Raw genomic sequence first — 22,891 nt, forward strand, 5'->3', positions numbered from 1 at the left:
AAAAGTATGGTTGCTAGGCTAAGTAATCACTGTGCTGTAGTTTTTCCAGATTCCCTTTGTTTGGAAAGCATTGTTTTATGGAAGAAATATTTAATGAGACACTGAGCTAGATAACAGCCAAAAGGATTTGTCTTCCTAAAATTTTCTCTCATTAAAAGATAGGAATAGAATATATCACTTCTAATTAAGAACACTGTGTTTGAAATCTCTTTCCTAACCTAGAGATGGATTTAATTAAAATAGAAAAAATATTCCTATACCATCATTTCATTATGGCAATTTTTTAGTATAAATGCCTTTTTCTAGAGTTTGACTATGCCATTGTACATGACCTTCCACTGCATGCAACCATAACACTATGAAGAAAGAGAGTACATACTGATTCAGAACAGCTTTACCATACAAATTAGAGGGACAATTTGTTTCTTTAATCTAAATTCCTAATATAATGATGTAAATCATCAGTATTGTTTTGATTATTCCAGATACATTTTGCTTGCTTTTTGTGATCTTCTCCACCTATCTTCTTCCAGTAAGTGGTAAAAAATATGATTGATTACTATTTTCAGAAATGCATTTTATTAGAAGGTTAATGCATTTCCAGAATTGAAAGATACATTATGTAAAATCCCAGCAGAGTTGCTTTTAAAATGCCCAGTGAAGATTTATGTGTTAATTTTGCATTAATTCATAACGGTTGTGCTGTTCATTTATGCAAGTGACCTCATCTGTTGCTTAACATAACTGAAACAGGGCTGGTTCTAGGAGTACTGCATTTATTTAAAAAAAAAAAAAAGTTATAGTCTTTCAAGACGGAATTAAATAAAGCCCAGATTTCTACGGTTGCTTTTGAAAAGCAAGAAAGAGGAGAGATTTGAAGCATCAGGATAGGCAAATCTCTTGGAATTTTGCTAATGGGAATCTTCTCATTAGGCCATGACCGTTTCTGGCATTACTTAGACCTCTGAAATTTTAGTGTGTTGTACTATTTTAATAAATAGTTTTATTTTCAATGTTTCTTCTTTTCTTTTCCTGCTTACATGTGTGGTTGGGAACAAGCAGTGCAGAGTTTTTCTTTATTTCTTTTCAGGACACAACAGGTTTTAACACCCCCCTTCTCAGACCTCGTGTGATTGGAGAGTGGGTTGGTCGTGAAGAGAATGATGCAGATCCACTGGCTGCTGAGATGTTACAACCACCGGTACCAAGAAGTAAAAATGAACAGTGGGACAGTGAGGATAGCAGCAGTCCTGGAGGAAGGTGGGATTTTGATTTTGCCTAGAAATCTTATAATTTGTGAAAAAGAGGTTTCTCTTTAATGCCCTGTTTCTAAGAGCGGAACATAGGGCTTTTAAATTCTCATCTATAGTGTGGCAGCATGCAAAATGTATGGGAGTCATTAATATGTTTTCTAATGCTTTTGCCTATGATTAACTTTATGCTCATCTGCAATCCCATTTTATTCCTATGTGTAAAGCTGAGTGTATGTTGATAAGATTGGGACCTTTTGCTTAATAATTTTATGATGTATAGCCTTAATCTGATACATCAAGCCCATCTGTCTTTCAGTGGCTGGTAGTAGCTGTTTATTAATCTTGATATGTTAGTGATAAATCTGATTTTCTCATTTAAAGGAAAGATAGACCAGGGAAACAGTATCTGTGTTATTTTTAACAGGATTTCCTAAATCCATCTTCAGTTCTTAAAATTAGCATCTTGGTGTTAGTACTAAGTCTTTCTCAAAGAGACAATTGTATTCTCTGCAGTAAACACCTTCTGATGATTCACTGCAGTCAATTGTAACTTGGCTGAGGATGGGGGCAGTGTGTTTGTTTTTTATGTGCTTCAGCTACACAGAGGAGGTGATCATTTTTCCAATGAGTACATTTTCCACAATTTAAAGATGCCTGTTTCTTACAGAAAGTGAAATATACACAGCCTGTCTTTAAAAATGATTCATGCTTTTTTTTTTTTTTTTAAGTGTAAAGTTTATGCAAGGCCTCTGTTAATTGCCTGAACACCTCCTGTTTTCCCTCAAAATTGTAGCCTCTCTCTTTGGTTATAACTAGTACAGTAACTGCAACAGATACCTTTTTCTTCTTCTTTTAAGAATGCAGAAAACCTCCGATTTCCCTTTGAAAAGGTCTAAGATGTTCCTTCACTATGTCCTTGATGTGTCTTTTACATTGGAATTCACCTCCCTGTAACAGGGAAACTAGTCTGTCACTTGCTGTCCTCTTACAGGCCGCATTGATTAACTTTCCTCACATATTGGGAATATTCATTGTCCTGGCGCACTTCTTCTTTTAATCAGATTATCGTGGGATAAATTACACGTACTACTATTTCAAAGAAGTAGCAGTGCATAGTAATAATCCCTCAGCCAGACTTTGGACTGGAACCAAGAGAACTCAAGCACTGGGTCTGTTTAGTGCTATTGCTGGGTAAGTAATGGAGTCAGCAGCTGGCATTGCAGCTTGATTGTGGGGGCCTGGTTTTCTGTTTTTCCTTATTCAGCAGTCCAATAAGGAAGATCTGTTCCATGTTGCAGAGTGCAGTGGATATTGTATCCCTTCTCTCAATGGAAAGGAACAGAAGTATACATATCTGATCTCTGAAAGGGTGCACAGAGGTTTGGTGCTGAGTAACAAAGATTCAAAACAGAGTATTTTTCTCTTTGTAGGGGGTGGTACAAGCTGTGAGAAGCCTCACAGCTAGTGATGTAATGAAAGGTTGTGATTAATGGCTTTGAAAGTATTTGAAAAGCTTTGTTGAGTATCATGACAAAATCACCATTGCCTGGTTGTGTGGAGTAAGGAGAACATGTGGTGCTTGATGTCAGGAAGGAATCATGGGAAGCTGTTATCTCTAGTTTTAGCTGCAGTGAGTGCTGAAGAGCTTTTGAAAAATATGTGTCATTAAGTGGGAATACTGATTTTCAGTAAAAATGAATAACTATTAAATTACATGCAGCATATGGATTTACATTTGGATGACCCAGTTTATGTCTGGGATAATTCTTTGCTTCATTAGCATTACATCAGATTTTATAAGGCATGTAAAAAAACCATGTTTGCAGTCTTAAAAAATACATGTAAAATTGCAGAACTTCAAGATAGTGATGATACCAAAACTGATGCAACCTTTGTATGGAAGTTCAAAAGACTCTCATTGACCAAGATTAATCTGAATGCTAATAACAGTTCACTAATAACAGGCAATTTCTTCAAGGTATGATGCAGTGTTGCTGGGAATTAAAGTACTATTAGCAGAATTTGGAATTGGCTATACTCCAAATATATGAGACAAGTAACAGGTAATAATAATTTAGTTTTAATGTAGCATACACATAGCACATCTAAAAGTAATGGGGGTAGTATTGTTTTTATAAGACTAAATGAAACTCTAAAAAGAGCCAAGTTGTTATCACTTACAAAGTGTTTTTGGCTACCTCATCTATATTTCATTAATCTATTTCATAGCCAATAGAGCAAAATATTTCAGTTACATTTTTACCTGGCAACTAAAAGAGGGAGCAATTCAAAATTCATATTAAATGTTTCTGATTATGTGTTGTAAAATCTGATTTATCAACATTATAAAACACTTTTAATAAAAAGTGATAGTTTATTGGTCACTTGTTATCATGATTTATGTGATGCCAGCAAGCTCTCAAAACGAATCCTAATTAAGCTACAGAGTAAGAGTAGAGCAGCAGAGCAAGCGTGTCACATCACTGGTAGGGTAATTGCCATCAGTGCCTTAAGCCATGGACCTTCTCTGAATATTGTTCTCACAGAGCGTAGCATACAAGTTTTTTTTCTGTTTAGAGTCTGTTGGGTCTTTAAAAAACTCATTGCATTCTATAGGGGACTAAATAGAATGGCATATTTCTGTGGACCACTGCTCTTTTGGTTACCTGTTCCCTTTTTCAATATAGTTCTTTTCAGCATAAGGCAGAGCATAGCAAATATTCGTAGTACATGAAATTTGTAAATCTATGAGTTGTCTGCTTTTTCTGTCATTGCAACCACGAACCTCAGTTTTTCCTCCACTCAGTAGTGGACAGTGGGAAAGAACCACTGTTGCCTCCTTAAGAACATACATTCCTGTAGTCATGAGCAATGGAAGTTGACATGTTGTGTATCTGAAAATCAGGCCAACTTAAAAACAAGTGGAGTTAAATTTGAGCAACAATTTTCAGATGTTTGCAACAGATCCATGTTCCTGCAACATGGTTTAAGACAGTCTGAGGCATTTCAGACACCCTCTTGAGGGTCATGAAATTTCTCTCCCATTGTCTTTACCTTGAGAATGTAACGAATCAGAAGAATTGCCAGCTGTAGCAAGTCCTGCCTTAGACCCTTCTGCTAACTTCTGTCCGTTTCCAGTTGTCTGTTACTTAGGTTGGGGACACAAGTCAGTAATCAATCATGAGGATTGTTATAACTCTATGCAGTGCTTAATTCTGAACGGTTAGGATACTAAAACCACACACAGCAGTTTTTAGTTCCCAGTTACTATTGTTAAGGAACAATAGCAATTAGTAGTTGACATCCTTTTGTTCTGTATATGTAACATATTTGGACCTGATTAAATGCTCATAAAGTCAATAGGAGATTTCCCATTGTTGTTCTATCAAAATTTTAGATAGGAATAGAAAGCATGAACTGACATATAACATCTAATGATCAGGAATGAGTGATAACCAGCTGATTGTTTGTGGTCTGATGGTATTAATCATCAGATCTTGAAGACGTCACGGACAACAGTAATTTGACAGAAGTCTGACAAATTTTGAAGAGAGTCCTAGTAAGAGAAAGTTGTGCTTTCCTCCCTCACAGCTTAAAAATGGAGCCAAAGACCAAAGGACTAAAACAGCAACAGCAGCAACATAAGAAACTGCTGGCTGCCATGCTTTCTCAGGACTCCTTTGATTCTGCCCAAAGCACAGCTCCATCTGTAACCGAAGAAGATATTGACAATGAAGATGATGCAATGGAACTGTTGGGTAACTGCAAAAATTATATGCATTTTCTAATACTTTTTATTATAGATTAATCTAAAAAATATAATAACCAATGAAACAGATTAGTTTGAATCTGCTTCTTCTTTTTGAGGCACAAGTTTCTAGCAGCTGTGTAAAAGTTAATAGGGTTTAATTTATAAGTTTCAGGAGTGAATATAATGAAGACTACTATATATTGTGAAGAAACTGTCAGCTGCATCAAACTCCCTTGAAAAATTGAACATTTCAGGCATTTAAAATAATTAATTTGAGACTTCTTAGCTACGAATAGGTTAGGCAATGTAAATTTGTAACCTCTACAGGGTTTTTAATTGCAATTTTCTAACAGACTGGAATATATGCTACATTGTACTCTAGAAGGCTCTGTGCTCACTGTTTTCTCCTTTTCCTGGAATAACTACTTAATATCACACAAGTGGAAGGAGGGGAGTTGTTGAAGAAAGTTAATTAATACTCTCTTTTTTGCCATTTTTAAAAACTCCAAAGTAAGATGCTTGAAAAGTAGTCATTGATTTCATTTTTTATGGGTTTTGCTATATAGCAAAATGTAGGATCAAAGCACATGAAATATGCAATCTCGAAGGATAGCTCAACATTCTTGTATTTAGGAGTTCTGTCACAAATTATTTGTTCATAAAGAATTTGAGTTCCAGATTGGATCTTACTCTAAAATTGAAAAACACCTGGTGCTCTATTCTGATTCCATAGTTTCAATGTAGTTATATTTCTGTTGCTTCATTATTGCAGTTTTCATATAAACACAGAATCACAGAGTCATAGTATAGCTGAGGTTAGGAGGGAGTGCTGGAGATCATCTAGTCCAACCCCCCTGTTCAAAGCAGAATCAACTAGAGCAGGCTACTCAGTTGGCTTTTGCATATCTCCAAAGAGGGGTACTCCACAGCCTCTCTGGGCAGCCTGCTTCAGTGCTTGAACACCCTCGCCGTAAACAAGTTTTTTTTTATGTTTAAATAATCATGAATTAATGTATACTTTTTTCAGTAATTTCAAGTTTGATTCATGCAATTGTATTTACAAGAAAGAAGGTATAATGGGCTGGATCACTTCAGTGCCACACTATTTATGACTGCAGGCTTGCTACTCTGTGGAATGAGTTGGTATTTCCAGAATTAATCCATGGATTCCAGTTAAGGCCATAACTGTTTTTGTCTGTAGCAGTGTTATCTCCTTATTTCCTCCTGCAGTTTATAAATCTTTTCAACTTCATCAGTGTGATATATAAAGAAAGCTGAATGGGTATCTTGAGCTGGCATAACTCACAGGACTCCTCTAAAGTAGGATTCTGTGGCATCCAAACAGTACAGTAGGTAAGTCTGATGTTATTGGCATCATTATGTGTGATGTATGGAATAGACGCTTTTCTTAACTTATGTGGGGATAGTAAGGAAAAGGTACCCAGACAGGTTTGCTTCTCCTATGTCTTTATCTTTCCCTTTGGACACTTGAATACCTCAAGATATCAGGAACTAGAAAGGCAATATAAAGAAAATGTTATTTTCTAGTGTCTTGAGCTTCGGCCAGAATATTGTCTGTATACAAATGAGTATTTTTTTGTAAGAACACAGCTATAAAAATCCATCCTGGGGTTTAGCCAGGTTTTGTGCCATGCAAAACCTAGAACATTTTTCTATCCTACATTTAAACAAAACCAGCAGAGTTTATACAAAATTGACTTAACTATGAAAGGTCACAAACAGGACCTCTGGCCTAGGACAGAGTTTTATGTAAGCAGTTCTGAGATTCTGAAGCAAATCATGACATATTCCTTGAGTAACCATGGTTAGAATGATTATAATATAGCCATGTTATAGTAACTACCACTGGTAGAAGGTTCACTATATACATCTTGGTTTTGGAATTGCTGTGCTTCTGAAACATTGGCTTTTATTTTAAATCTCATTTTGTATTTTGCTGACCGTACATGTTTTAGATTCAATAAAATTGTAAGAATTACATTGCTGCAGAACTTCTCAAAACTTGAGGCTATGACATGACGTGAAAAGCATTTTATTTTCTTTTGAAGGTAACATAGAGAACTTAAATTTCTATCAGCAAACACAGATATCTTTACTTGCTATATTTTCCAGATCAGTGACTCTATGATATTGGGATTGAATTTTTATATTATGTACTGCATTAATCCATTAACTGCCTTGATGCTTTTTACACATGTTATATAACTACTTTCCAGTCATGACTTTCTGTCACCAGCAGAACAATTTTCTGGCCCACGGCCTGTTCTGTTGGGGTTTAGAGAGAATGAAGTGAGCTATGGAAGTGAGCTGTGTGAATTGCTCGTCATGGCCCCCTTTTGCTGACTCTTCTTTTTGGGGAGCTATTGAGAAACAGGCAGCATTACTTCTGAGCATCTGCTGTGTAGTGTATGCACAGAAGCTGATGTTATGGGGGCACAGCAGGCCTCCTGTGAGTGCAGAGGTTGGCTGTACTATCTGATGCAAAACCCTCAGTGGCCGGTGTAATGCACAAGTGCAAATGATTGTTATAGAGCCCAGTAAGAAAGGCACTCAGACTTTGTAAGGTATTGATTTAAATATCTTTTATTGGAGATAAATTCTGTGATTGCTCTTTTTCCTTTCCATTACGTCCCAAAGTGTGGAAAATGTTACATAATTTGGGTTTTAGAGCTTTGTGCTCCTTAATGGGTATTAGTGAAGGACTAGAAGGACTACATTATGTGAACCAGGCTTGTCGTAGGAACAGTCATAATGTTACTGCTGTGTGAATGATGAGGTAATATGGCTAGCATGAATGAGATATCTTAAGATTTACCTTTGTGAAATGTATTTGACTGTCTAACTGATGAGTATCTGATGTTTAGTGGCAACTAATGAACTTTTTCTTCTCTGGTCTGGTAAGGAAGATGTAATTATTCATCCCAAGTTGAATAGAATTACTTGATGCTAGGGAAAACATCAATAAATGGAGTTTACTGTTATCACAGTTTTTAAAAGGTCTGTTCTTCAATGTGTATCTGCAATTTCTGATCATCTAAATTATCAGGCACTTTGAGACTCCTGAAAGATCTGGGGTTTGGATAGACAACTAACAGTTGAAAGCAAAACCACCCTCTCTGGCAACTCCAGGGACATTGTTAAATAAAGGCACCTCTTCTCCTTCTTAGATAGGTTGACCAATGTATGATTAGGTCTGTTGCCATCATTCACCACTTTCTTATGCTGCCTTTCACCTAGAACGGATTCTGTTGTCCCCAGTGGTCTTTTGGTCCATAGTTGTGGACTCCAGAATGTCTTTCAGCCTTGGTCAATATCTTGTGTTCTTTGCTTCTTAACTAGCCTTTGTTGTGCACATAGGCCTTAGCATAGCACTGGGAAGTGACCATAGTTGTCAGAGAGGGTACAATTTGTCTTTTGAAATGAAAGTATCCAGCTGGGATTCTTATGCTATTGCAGAGTTGTGAAGATTGTAAAAGCTGTAAAGCTCAATAAAGAGCATTATGGTTACAATTCAGAGGTCTACTGGACTTCTGTGGACTTATGTAAAGAAACATTTTTTTCTTCAGGCAGCTATATTTGTAGTAATTTTTCCTGTCTCTCACTCTTCCCCCTTTAAAATGTATATTCAGTTATTTCTTTAGTCTTTTTTATCATTTTTTTACAGCAGCAGACTGTGTAATGTGACCCATGGAGACACACCCTAAGCTAACCTGAATCCCCACTGACGTCAGTGAGGGTCTATATGGTTGATTATGTGGAGTTTACCTGTAGTGATCCATACACAGAATTTGATCTTGAAAATGCATTATAAATATTGAAGTCTAGTGGAAGGGGTATGGGAAAGACAGTGGCAAAGAAACAACCAAGATTAATGGGTAATTACGGATAATTTATATCTTTATCTTGTTCAGACTGCAGTGATTAGCTTGCTGTACCTCTAGTCCTGAAGTGTTCTTAGATCTTTAGCTTTGTTGCTTTTAGTGAAATATATGAATTGGTATGCTGTGCCTCAAGCAATTAATAAAATAAATGGTGTTCAGTAGTAAGTTGTACTCTGAAAAAAAATGCCAGGATAGGTAAATCAGTTGGAATAATTCATCTTGCAAAACAGCTAAGGTGAGAAGCAACCTCAAAAGGTAGTTTTTGACTGTGTATGGTATTTCACTGAGATCTTAACTATGACATAATTGCTGATGTAGTCAGCAGCATTTATTACCAGATTCCTTCATCTGCAGGACTGTTGTCTAGAGAGAAGCTGTAAACTTGAAATCTAGTAATTTTAAAACAGTGTTTTCAGGATTATACTTGTCACTGAACAGCTGTGTAAAAATTTAACAAATACCATATTATTCAGTACTTTTCTCTTTCTGCCAATATACAAAATTGCTGAAGCAATAGAGACCTGCAGATTTGTTTAATGTCATTCATTGAGTTCACTGATTTTAGTTTATCTTGTGGTTGTATGCTAAAAGATAGCAATATCAGTGGGAATCTTTTGTTGATCCGAGTTTGAACAAAACTTTAACTGGTTATTCAAAGAACAGGATTTGATGCTTAATGTCTTAAAATAGCAGAATCCTAGTCTTGAATTTTACTCTGGCAGGCAAATTACTTCAGATATTTGATATTTAAATAAAATTTTAGGCTCACAATAACTTTTAGTAAGCTTATAAATTTTATAATTTGGTGAAGAGGGTATTTGTAAGGTTTAGAAGAAATTATAAAGTGACTTAGTAGTTTACTGCAACACTGCCATTTGCTTGCTTAGTTATTTCTGGTTTGATAAGCATAAAATGGGTTGATACTGAAGTTGATTGTGCTTAATATTACTAAAGGGAAAAAGGGAAAATGGAGAGAGAAAATCAATGATAGAGATACTAGATTCTCTTCAGCTGAAATGAGTTACATATGAGATAATAAAAATCTTCAATGCAATGATTCATTTTCAAGAAATAGATGTGTACTCAATATCATGATGTACAGCAGCCTAAAATGTGTGCCATTTATTTACAGTTTTACACAAGGAACCAAGTCTAACCAAGTTATTAACCTTATTTTAGGCTACACCTAGGAAACAGAGCAGGGACACTGGGTACCATTCCTCACAATCCGAGTCCCCTGTTTGTCCAGATTAGAGACCTAAATGGCTGTACTAACTTGGACTTTTTATGGCCTGTACGCCTGGGATTCCTTCTCATGGAAAGCAGGGGGACACAGCAACATGGTTTGTATCAGGTCTCATAGGATCAGCTGGTTGCTGCTATGTGCTTGGAAGTGTTCACAATTTTTATGTTTGATGGCTATGGAGATGCAGAGGTCCCTTGAGAAGCTGTAGCAAGAAGCTTCCTCCCTGCCCTGCAACATCTTTTATGAAAAGGAGAGGAAGGTGATTCTCACAGCCAACTCTCTCCATTTTTCAGTCGTCTTCCCTCTGCCAACTTCCAGATGTGCCAAGTGCATCAGATGACAGGAGAATAGTACAGAGCCATGGTTGAGTTAGGTGGCATATTTTACGTAACATTTTAAGCTGTGAGGTATAAGGAAGTACTTTTTCATGAGTACAACATAGTTCTGTGGAATGTGTTGCCACAGTTGTGGAGGCTACAGGTGTAAATATACAAGAGTAGATAAATTCATGGAAGATAGATCAATAAATTTTACTAAACATGTTGATTCTGGAGCATTCTCTATCTCAATCCCAAATTTGGAAATTTCAGGTAACTGAGAGGATCTTTACTTATGCTCCTATTTCCATATGCTGCTGACCATTCAGTTAGGATACTATGCTAGGTGTTCCTCAGCTCTGATCCAATACGAGTACTTATATACCTTGGTGCCTCCATCATTTGAAGAGACATAACCTGAACCTGTATGTTTGAGGACTGCATCATGTATAATGCTGATCCTTTCTTGAAATTATGGTCCCTAAATTCTTGTCTTCTCATGACATCAAAATCTTCATCAAAGGCACTACCTCATACTTTCCCACCATATCCTGTCAAATATGTTTAAACACACTTTGTAACATTTGTCCACCTGCTATTCTTTTAGTGTCTAGAGGTGAAAGCCATCTGTGGAAATTTGTAAATCTGGCAGCAAATATAATTGCAGTCTTTGCAAAAAGGTATCATTTTTCTTTCCACATTACATTATTGTCATCTAGAAATTACATGAAATGTACTGACCTTTTTAAAAATCCACAAAAAGTTGTGATAATTTTGAACTTTAGATATCTCTTTGTTCTCATCTACTTTTCAGGTCTGTGGTGATATTCTAACTGCTAGATTATATGCATCTTGCTTGGCCAATTATCCTTCAGAAGGAATCTTTATTCTCAAGTGTGGTAGATGTTTGTGTTATTTGGAACAGATTTCTTTAAAATTGTTTGAGATCTTGAGAAAAGGGACTATTGAAAATAGAATAGTGTGCAAATTAATATGAGATGGATGTTATTTCTTCTTTATGTCAAGCACCTTTTGTGACACTAATTAAGCTCTGTTTAAGAAGTCCCAGTTACACACAGCTGGGAGTGTAAGATAAATTTCATTGAATCTTGGAAGCTGAATTTGACACTAATGAGTCTTAAAAGTAAATAAAGAAAAAAGAAGTTTGTTCCTCTAGTGCTTCTGTGGACTATTATATGACCAAATCTTTTGGCTTATTTTCTGTAGTAGTTAGCTAGAGTGTTGGATCAACTAATTTTTATTTAAGTAGATCTTTTCAACATTCTGGCATTTTCTACCTACTGTCTTTTTGATGCCACTATCCTTCATAAAAACTGCTTTCCTTTAATTTCATGGTGTAGGTAATCTGTGACTCCTTCCACACAGTAGACTTCTCTCCACTGTGGAAAATGCTTGATTAATCATTTATTTTCACTCCAAAACAGAAAAAACAAAACAAAAAAAGAGGACAACTCTGCTCAGCTCCTAATACAAGACAACAAAGAATGCCTTGTTTCAGGTTAGGCAATGGTACTTTTCTGCCTTTGTAAGGGGGAACCTTTTTCTGATTCTCTCTGCATAATTTCTGAGGAGTACTCACCTGAGATGCAAGTATCTGACTAGCCCTCAGTGTTTCTTCTTAGCTGGAGGACTATTTAAATCTTTCATCTGGAAATAAACTGCTTGAAGTTTTGAGAAGAGAAATGAGAAAGACCCGTTCACAGAAAAACAGTAATTTGCTGCAAGTGGATTGGGGGCACTGAATTAAGATGTGGAGGACACCCCAGGTTTAGAAACTTCCTCTGCTTTTCCAAGAAATGGCTGAAGAGTTTTGATAAATATTCATTATTTTTACAGAATGGGACAGCTGCGATAGGAATAGATATAATAAGGGGTCATGTGTGAGAAGGGCAAGGTAATTTAGATTGTGCAGGGATGCTCCAGCTAGCTCTGATCAAGCTAGCTTGTATTTTTCAGGCACAGTGTAGCTGATTAGCAAATTTAAATAGTTTATGAAGAATGATGCACCAACTTGTTCAGTTCCTGAACAATCTTATTCTCTCTTTGGAGTGTGCAGGGGAAGGAAACACAAAGGAAGGAATTAGTTACAACTGTCAGGCTAGTCCCTCAGTAAAGAAATGACAGGATTTTTTTGCTTGGAGATTTAGAACGCAGCAATGGAACTGAGCGAGGTCTGGTGAGGCTTTCTCATTACTCATTGTACACAAGTGTGGAATCACTATGTGTGTGTGGTGGGAGAATAGGATTGGTGCAGAGATGTCAGTACAGTTTAAGGAGGTGGCAGCAGAACAAGAGGTAGTATGATTACCTAATTTCAGGCATCATAAGCTGGTTTTTGACCTGCTTGAGTGAATTCCTTGGGTTTGGGATTGCTCATCAGAGTAGTGGAGAGGGAGAAGGCTATTCAAAGGGACATTTGTGAATTTAATATTCATACTGGGAGATAAAGATATGAAGGCAAAAGTTATATCCAAAGACTGCAGAGCTTGAAATTATTTTTCATGTTACTATGTGGCTGACTAGTGTCATGTTTTTCTGAATTAGTAAGGTGTCTTTTCCTCTAAGTAAGTTGTTCTTTATTTTTTATGCAGACGTGTTGCTCACAGGAAGATAAATACTGCCAGTAAGGACAGTCAAGGAGGTGTAAATTTACCAGAATTTTGGTGGGTGGCAATGGAGAATGTATGTTTATTGCAAGAGAAGCTCCTAGGTATTAGACCCTAACTCATGATGCTGGTTATAGTATCTGACAGAATATGGTATATATAGCAATGCAAAATAGGAACTGAAACAAAATAGACTAGAACAAAACTATGAATGAAATGCTTCAAAATGTGTTTTACGAGAAATTCTGCCTTTCTAAACTGGAATTTGTTGGTAGGAATGTGTTGGATATTTCTGTACAAAAACTGATTCCATTATCATCCACTGCACAACACCACAGCACCTTTCCAAAACATCCAGATTATGGCTTTCTGATGCATTAATTACTTGCCTAACCCTTTCCAATGACTGAAATTGTAATTTAATACTAGTCACAGAAAATAATTTTTGACTGACACTTAACACGTGCAGAGCTTCTAGGTTCTGGTATGGATAATGAAAAGTGTGTCAAATTTCTAAAGTAAAACATTTAGTGAAACTAAAGCACTCTCAACCCAAGGAAGTAATAGTGGAAGTCCAGTATTTCATAAACACCGTAGTTACATAATTATTATGATTAAATATTTGTTATGTATTGTTTCCCAGGAGTTTGCACTATATTTTCATAATTTTTCTATTTTATTTGGTTCTGATAGTTGAGTCTGGCACTTTAAATCTCTTTGAGTCATAGGTTATTTGTGTTCTATTCCTAATTAACATGTTATAATGAGTTTTAATGACCGCTATGTTTGTGTTGTACAGTGATATTGGTGACTTCTATTAGAGTTAAATTTGAACTTCTATTAAGCCTGTTTTCCCCTCCAACACTGATGATGTATGTCATGGAGAACGATCACCAAAATGTACATTCTTGTTGCATTCATAATCTTGTAAACTTATCTTTACATCACATAGTGAAATTGTATGGGCACTTTTTTAGACTTCAGTGTACTTCCTTCTCATATGGAGGACTGTGGCCCTCAGCAGTGTTTTGAGAGAAACTTGTAACTTTCCTGTATTAGACTAAATGCTGAAGCTACTTGTTCCTCTCTCTCCTTTCAGACAAGAAATCAAATGTTTCTTTCTCTAGGAGCCTTGCAGCTAATGTGATGAGTGCCAGTAGTGTCCAAGAGAGGTTTATAATGAGAAAATTTGCGTCATTAAAGAAAGGAGAAATAGCGTAGAGAAGGTAAATTCGAAGTTGTTATATGTTAATATTGCTAAATACTACTTATGTGAGAACTTCATTTAAGTTTACCACATATGAATAGCTTCTGGAAGGGAAGAATGGTATTTTTATACATCATATCCTCAAATTGCCAGCTTACCAAATTTCACGGAACCATGACCTAGTCTCAAAGCCTGAGTCAGCTTTTAGGTGACTAGCCACGAAAAGGCTGGTTCTTGTTGAGCCTATAACTTAAAAAGACCTGGCAAATCTAAGCATGTGTGTGACTAAAGTTCATATCTGGACTTAAAATAGTGTAAGGCACAATCAGGGCAGAAGACTCTGTGGCAGCAGCAGTGTTCACTTTTCCATTTTTTGCTTTAACTATTTTCTGTGCCTTTTCTCTCTATCTCTCAGTAGATCAGCTAAATTTGTTTCTATTTCAGGTGGAGTATTTAATGGAGTTGAGCCCAAGTGTGATGGTGCTAGAATGGGGCCTTCAGCTAGGATTTTATGCATTCCATCACAGTCATGAAAAACTGGGTATCTAATACATTGCTGTCCTCTCACTCTCCTTCACACAACCTGCTGCCATTTGATGTGAAATGTAGCATTTACTCTCTAGGTACTAGGTGAAACTTTGGGAACTTCATGAGCAGAAGTCAAGTGTGTTTCTTCTTGAAATGCAAAGTATCTCTTTTAGTGTTTGAAGTTAAGCAATGTCTTTTCTGTATTTATGGTTTATGTGCTGTGTGTTAAGGTAGTGTCTGTCTGCCTGAAAAACACTCATGAGTTCATCTTTGCATCAGTTATTTCTGTTTTGCTGACAGGATGGGAAAATGATGCACAGCTAAATTACAGTTTGTTCCCTGAAGGCTGATTCCCTATCTCTCTTCCTTAAGCAAAGGGGCCGTGAATATTTTTCGTTTCTCTCTGGGCAGAAAAGGAGTTGCTTCTTGCTCGTTGCAGCTCTCTGTACAGTTTGATTCCAGGATTTCCCACTTCATCCACCCCAAATGCTTTTAGTTAAAGGCAAGGTGATCTAAAAGTCATGTGGATATTATTTCATTAGTCCCTTCCATATTTTTTTCATTGTTTAAAGAGAACGCTTTGTGCCATTCAGATTAACTTGGCCTCTATTTGCCGGGTGGTTTTTTGTCATTTAGGGTGATAACACAGGACACAATGTTACATCTCCCAAGGTAGCAAATAGGTAGCAAATCATATAACTTGGTAATATAATAACCATAAAAAACAAAAAATACCAGAAAGCAGTGTGCTATAAATACTAATAGATTGCCAGGGAGAAAAAACAACCCAAATATCCATACAACTGGTTACTAAAAGCCAACCCTTAATTTGGGTTTGTAAGATTAGCATGCACAAAGACTGTCATCGAGTTATCTGGTGTTCTAACTTCCATTCATCTGCACAGACAAATCTGTTCTGGAGCATACAAACCTCGAAGAACAAATGCAGAGTGTGAATGACTTTGAAAATTATGTCTTATCAATCTACAATTCTCAATAAGAATGCTGTTTATTAAAGGATATATGTGGATTTTCATTTTAAACATTTTCAGTCTTCATGTAGCTGTTGGCAAATTAACATGTGAATGTGTAGTATTTTTTTCATCTATGCTGGTATTAATGAACCCAGTTCCTGCGGTATGAAGAGGCCCCAAACATTAAAATTGAAGATACCTCTCTGATAGACTGCAGTGCCCATACCTTCTTAGCAACCAGACTGAATATAGGAATGAACCCTGTTGCTGGAAAGTTGCAATGGCAGCCTGCTGATAGCTACAGAAGATAAGGCTAGTATTCTTCACTGTAGCATCTCCTAGAAGAGTACAGCTCTATGAGGGAAGGATTTTAAAGACACCCTAGAATTTCTTTAGGGTTTAAATTGACCTTCTTTCCAGATAAAAAGAACCAGTGCTCATATGGCAACAGATATCTCATGTGGCAAATTCAGCCAGTAATATACAACTAGTATATATGGGCAAAGATATGAAAGGCTCTACATGAATACATTCCACAAAGTACCTGAAATAACCTTAGTATTGATTTCCCTCATTAAAATTAGCATACTTCCATGGTAGGTTCCTGTATATTGGGCATTCTGTAGATAATTTTAGTACATTAGCTCTGCCACCATTTATGTGCTCTAACATTGCATATAGTTGTCTCAGCTTGTTTGGATGCAAAAGCAAAGCCAATGAAACTGAAAAAAAAAATAGTGTGCAGGATAGTTCAAGCTTTCTGGTTGCTTTTTCATGTCAGAGCCTCTACATCTTTCTCTGACCATCACTTATGTGATTTTTAGAGAATTTTATTTGCTGCCACAAGTTTGCGTAATTAATTAAGGAAGATATTAGTGAAGATACTTTTTATTCTTTTTTCCTGAGCCAATAAGATCAAATTATGAAAGATTCCACTAAGTATTTTTATTCGGGAAGCATTTAACATGTTATAAAAGCATTGAGTTGCAGTATCTATTCAGTGAATTGAAGTGATTAATAACTAGTATTTTTAGGTAAAATATACATACAGTGAAACTACTTTTGAATCTTTAGGTATAATTAGTACATTGTACTGGTTTGGCCAAGATATCATGACTATCACTTTTTTAATTACATAGTTTAGAAGATAAGTATGGAGACTGTGCAAAATGCATAATGTGATTATAAAGCAATGAATGTAATCTTTTAAACTACATCCATCTTATAATGATACTAGTGTTGAGCACAACAGAGAGATTATTTCAGGTAATTACTATTCTGTTGATCTGAGTATTGTGGATTTTAAGGGTTGCTCAAGATTTTATTCATTGGAGGCTAATTCCACGTCCTTCAGGAGACTAAGGAATCCTTGACTCCAGCAAAGCAGCTATAAGAGCGGGATAGATTGCAGGAAGAAGGGAGGAATTTTCTCATACAAGTTTAGATCAATCTTAAAATATGTGGGAAAACTGGTGAATATTTAATTAAGTCAAAAAGTTACAGAACTAGAAGATTTACTGGCTCAGAGAATGTTCTGCTTAAAAAAGCATGTTATGCATGTATTGTGATCTTTTCAGTTAATTCTAGCAAATGATCAGTAGAAACTGAAAATAAGCGTATAGCGTGTCTTTATGAGGAAAATAGGGTTCTTTAGTGGAAAGAGTATAAAAGTGAGAATCTGTGAAACTGGTTCTTGCTCCATGACTTCAGTTCGGCCATATTTGGCCTTTGTCATTCAGTTCTGAAAAGCAGCGATAATGCTATCTTTACAAAATGCTTTGAGATCTTCAGATGTGGAGTGCTGGTTGTGTTAAGCAGTCAGTGTTTTGACTTAAATGAAAAAAAAAACAAAAACCCTTCTGTTCTTTAAGTATGTACAGACATCTGTCCTGGCAAATACTGATTTTGGTGGTCTTGAGAGCACTCATTACTCATAGTTAAAGAACAGATCTTTCTTTTGGGAGGAGGTGATGCTAAAGAGACATTAATAAAATGTATGGCAATACGTATTTCTTGTAATCTAAGTCATAGGATTCATGATGTTCCATATCTTTTCAATCAAGTGCTCTGTATTTTCCTCATTCCTCTTGCTTTTGATACTGTCCTTTTTAATAATTGCAAAGAATGGACCAAATTAACTGCTAGCATATTAGACAGAACTCCATTAAAGTTTATAGAGTTGTGCCCACTTGGTGGTGGTAGTTCCAAGAAGAAGGGAGAACTCCATCGGCAACTTAGATGAGCAAGCACACGTGCACATATCTACGTGAATGTATGATTGCTTCAAAATCACAGGATACACAGGGAATGTATGAATCACAGAGAAAACATAGGCAGTGAAAAAAGACTTATTCTCCTATTTCTTTGACAATGCCAAAGCAAATGTCCCCTTTCTAAATTACTGAATAAGATTACTTTAAGGTTACAAAGCAACCAAAAGTTGAAAAATAACAAGCTACTGTGCTGTTAGAAGAGACTTGAAAAAAATAAGAAATCTTACAAGTTTCAGATATTTTCATATCTTTACTTTGGAAATCGGGTTGAAATTTGTGTGTCGCATTGGGCAATGCTGATGTTATTAACCCCAGAAGACTGATCACTTCAGGTGTTAAAATGGAATTAATTATTTGGTTTTAGATGCACAGATTTGCAATATGGATTTACAAATATGAGAAAGAATCTGAGAATTATATGGATAATTTTATTGAGAGGAAGCAATTGGATCATAAGATCTCTGCTAGAACTGTAAAATTCATTTCTCTGCCATTCTTTTAGTATGATTCCTAGCGCAATGAAGTTGAAGCTGACAGGCACTATAACAGCCCAGGGGAAGAGCATTGAAGCTTTACTCAAAAAATGTGTCTGCAAAAGCATGGATATTTCAGAATAACAACTGTTCCTAATAAAATCCACAATGAACTGGTATTTAAAACATTTGGTATCTCATATGAGCTTATTATTGTCTACTAAGGCTAAAATAATGAAATCAGAGAAAGTATCCATGATCTAGAAAAGAAATGATAGTGCAGTTAAAAGAATGAATAGAAAAATAAGGTCTCACCTTGCTTCTTGCTCTAGGCTATGGAAGAATGAAACATGGGAAAACCCATGAACAGAAAGGTGGGTCAAATGAGAAGTTCAGCTTTCTTGAAGTTCCACCTACTGCAGCAGATTTGTCTCCTCTGATATCATGTGGCAGTTCTGAGATAAGGTGATAGTACAGGATCAGAGATGTTGCCTTTTTCATGGGGAAATTCACCCTGTGGTGTTTTCAGCTGGTGTTTTCTGTAGCCCTTCTGAAAAAAGTTAATCCCATGGTCTATTGTAGGGGTGTAACTTGTGGTAGCAAAGATACTGTGGAAGTTATGCCAGAGGAGGTTTAGCAGCTACGAGTGGAAGACAACCCTTCAAGAGGGTCCAGCATTCATACAGTAGGGGTCCTACCTGTGCGGTGAGGCTGAGGGAACTGAGTTTGTTTAGCCTGGAGAAGAGAAGGTTTTGGGGAGACATAATAGCAGCTTTCCAGTACCTATAACCTGAAAGGAGGTTTCTGAGAAGATTGAGCCAAGCTCTTTACTGAGCTGCACAGCAGGAGAGTGAGAGACAGCATAAATTGAAAGAGGGAAGGTTCTGGCTACATATAAAGAAAAAAAATCACTATGAGGGTAATTAACTGCTGGAACTACTTGCCAGGGAGGTTGTGAAGTTACTATGTGAAAAACCTGGAGGTTTTCAAAACTCAACTGGAAAAAGCCCTGAGCAACCTGGTTTGAATTCAGTGTTGACCCTATTTTGAGCAGGAAATCAAGCTAGAGACCTCCTCAGGTCTCTTCCAGTCTGAATGATGGTATGAATTGGTAACCTAGGGAGGACCATGGTCCCTTGAGAAGTAATTTTACTGTACTCCGCTTGTAAAATACACCAAAAATGAAGCCATTAGAAAGTAAATATTGGTCTATATCTGATTAGAGGATGTACTGTGGAGATGGTGGTGCAAATAAACGTTTTGCCAAACAGAACATACGGGCTAAGACAAATGTATTAGAACTGGAGTTCAGGAGGATGGAAAAGTGAAACAGGTAACAAAATAGGAAACTTTCTGTGTGATTGCAACATGTGTACAAGGGTTTAAAATATTAGATGGTTTGAATAAACTCTAAAAGAAGAATATCTGTCATTCAATCATTCTATTTTATTAGAATATGTTTGCTTCTTCTATTCCCTCATTCTTTCCATAATCAATAATATTTAATATCCTATGCCAGTCTTAAATCTGATAACAGTGCTACAGGTGCAAGTTATGTTTTTACCTAAATGACAGCTGATTACAAGTTCAGTCATCCAGAATGGAGATACATTTACTGATGAGAATTGTTCTGGCTCTTTTAGCTTCCCTCTGGTACTGCCAAAATGCTGTCGCGCCTCATGATTATCTCTGTAATGTGAGGCCAAAAGCAGCTGCAAGCTAGTTCAGAACCAAAATGTTGATTTGTGCTAAAAAGAGAAAGAAAAGCAGATGAAGAAAAGAAGGGAAAAAAAAAAAGACGAAGAATAGTATCAAGATCAAGTAAGCAGAAAAACATACTTTTATAATGCTGCATTTTAGAAGTTGATATGCTGAATACTAAAACTATGCAGATGAAAGTTAACATAAAACTATCTAGACAAGTAATTACAGACCATTACAGTTGTTACCCTCCTCTGAGTCCTTAATACGGACTGAAATGTCTGAAATGTGGTCAGATTAATATTGTTTAAGAGATGAAAGAACCGAAAGACAGGAAAAACTGGTGGATAGGTAATATTTTCTTTTAAACCCATGATGAACAAGCTACATCAACAGGGAGAGGAATGAGATCTTTTTCCATTTCTAGATTCTGTGGACCAAATCTTAAATGTTTGTTTTGTTTTGTGCTGATCTCTTACAAAGACACTTCCCATTAATTTTAAACAGTGCAGTGACTTCAATGGGAGGTTGTTTAAGGGTTTGTCTTTGGATGTAAAGTTATCTCATAACTTGAGCATCACCTCTAGTACAAGTGTTTGGGCATACGCAAACTCCATTGCTCAGAAAGTCATGGTTTTCTCTGAAGATGGTTGATATATGCTAAATTTTCTGTCATACTCTTTGGTACTGTCTCAGGCTAATGTCATTTACTCCTCTGACACCCTGGCACAGTTTCCTTGTTCCAGAAGTGAGTTTCCTGTAATATGCTGGAAATAGTACATAGAACAGCTTGGCTTACTGCCTCACTAAGAACCTTGCGATGTGACTTCAGACATCTTTCTGTCCACAGAAGAATGCAATTACAGAATGAAGTAATGTGTTCCTAAGCAGGAATAACTGCTTTTGGCATACTAGTTTCATGTGCTGTTGCACACTTGCAATTCATTCTGTATCTCATTGATACTACAATGATATCCTTATCCTGCACCAAACTTTTATACTCTGAAGGCATCATAATTTGGATATTGCGACTGCTGTTTACCCTGAAGTTCCCAATGATATCAGTGGGAGTTATGTTCAGGTGATATTTTTGTCTGATAACCTTACATTTTATATGGATCTGCAGTGTTAAAAGCCATATAAAACCATTTACTGTGCATTCACTTAGGCTTTGACCCTGCAAACAACCTTACTAAAAAGTAAAGTGGCTATTTCTTATTACGTGAATGCTCCTACAAGGTGCCTTACTATTGTGTCCATTTACAAAAGGATTGGGCTCTCATCCTCTCATTCTTTTGTTCTCTATTTCATTTTGAGTTTGCAACAGTTTATGAAATAATCCCTGGTTAATGAAGACTATATTGTCAAAAGGAAGCTGTGTCCACTAGAGGGCGCTAATGTTTTTTCTTTATGGTTTGATTAATCTAAATGTAGATTAGATTTAATCGATTCACAGGGCAAACAAAGTGCTTAACGTTGCAGAAACAAAATTACCATGTTTACAAGAAAACAGAAGAAAAATCTGTGGAGTTTTTTTATTTTCAAAGGACAGAAACTTTAATAGGTGCTTATTATAGCAAATTCACACTGCAGACTGCATGTGATTGCAAAAACTACTGAGAATTTTTTAACTACTTTAGTGTTGTGTAGCTCACAGTTATACTAATTTTACAATATCTTTTTTTGTTTGTTACAATGTGTATAACTTTTAACCTGTGATTGTAAATGTTATACAACATTTAAAAGAAACATGCAGAAGAAATGAGAAACAGATCTGTTTTTTTCTCCTTGAAATTAAGAAGTGATATTTCCATATAAGGAAGCAAACAGCTTATTTTTCTATGCAATCAAGAAGTTCTGCAATGTGCCGCAAAAAAATTGGCTTCAGAAACCTCCAAATAGCCTGTGATACAGTAGCTGTCATTGCCCAGATTTGTCTTTTTTAACAAAATGTGTTTCTCTTTGCCAAATTTTCCAAGTCTAGGTCCATGAGCCTGTAAGCCTGTTGCATGACTCATCTAATCATTTAAATTGTGAATATCTGGCTTGCGTCATCCTGGTTGATGTAGAGGCAAGTGGACTCGGAGAGAAACACTTGTCAAAACATGGCAGAATCATATCATATCAGCAATTGTTGCTCATAAAGACTGCTGCTGCCTGCTTATATATGAAATTTATTCCAAATTTTGTAAACCTAGTGGAAAAATAGTTACTGAATCTAAAGCAGGGGAAAAAAATGGTAGGGAAGAGAAGAAATAGCTGATACTCAGCTACCGGTAATGATGTTTTGCAAGAATGGGATTTTGTTGGTGTGAAATATTTGCACTTCTTAATTTAATTTTATAGCATTTTTAATTAGTTTGGCATGTGGTTAATGTTAGACTTCTCAATTGTGACATTTAGCTAGTGCTGGAAAATGGTTTACAACACAAAGTCCTGACATTGTATATAAAGTAACATATGCTTAATTTAGCATGTAGTGTTATGTAGTACGTAAGTACAGTTGATTGTATCATAATAGTTGAAATAAGTTGTTTGGGATGAAGGAGGTAGAAAATGAAGAGTGGTCGTTGGAATGGTCACCTTTGATTCATTCTTCAACCTCAAAATTTGCTGAATTCATCCCTTGTGTAGCTACA

At 36.2% G+C, this 22,891-nt stretch overlaps 1 protein-coding gene across 1 annotated transcript in view; it reads left to right on the plus strand.

The window, feature by feature from the left end:
- C2H8orf34 (chromosome 2 C8orf34 homolog) overlaps positions 1-22,891 on the plus strand; it is a 148,738-nt gene that overhangs the window by 57,900 nt on the left and 67,947 nt on the right. Inside the window, exons 6-7 of the mRNA XM_013942798.2 lie at positions 1,091-1,260; positions 4,845-5,011. Of these exons, the coding sequence (XP_013798252.2) occupies positions 1,091-1,260; positions 4,845-5,011 (337 nt within the window). The remainder of the gene's footprint in view (positions 1-1,090; positions 1,261-4,844; positions 5,012-22,891) is intronic.

The sequence above is a fragment of the Apteryx mantelli genome, chromosome 2 (genome assembly GCF_036417845.1).
Source record: "Apteryx mantelli isolate bAptMan1 chromosome 2, bAptMan1.hap1, whole genome shotgun sequence".
Classification (NCBI taxonomy): Eukaryota; Metazoa; Chordata; class Aves; order Apterygiformes; family Apterygidae; genus Apteryx; species Apteryx mantelli.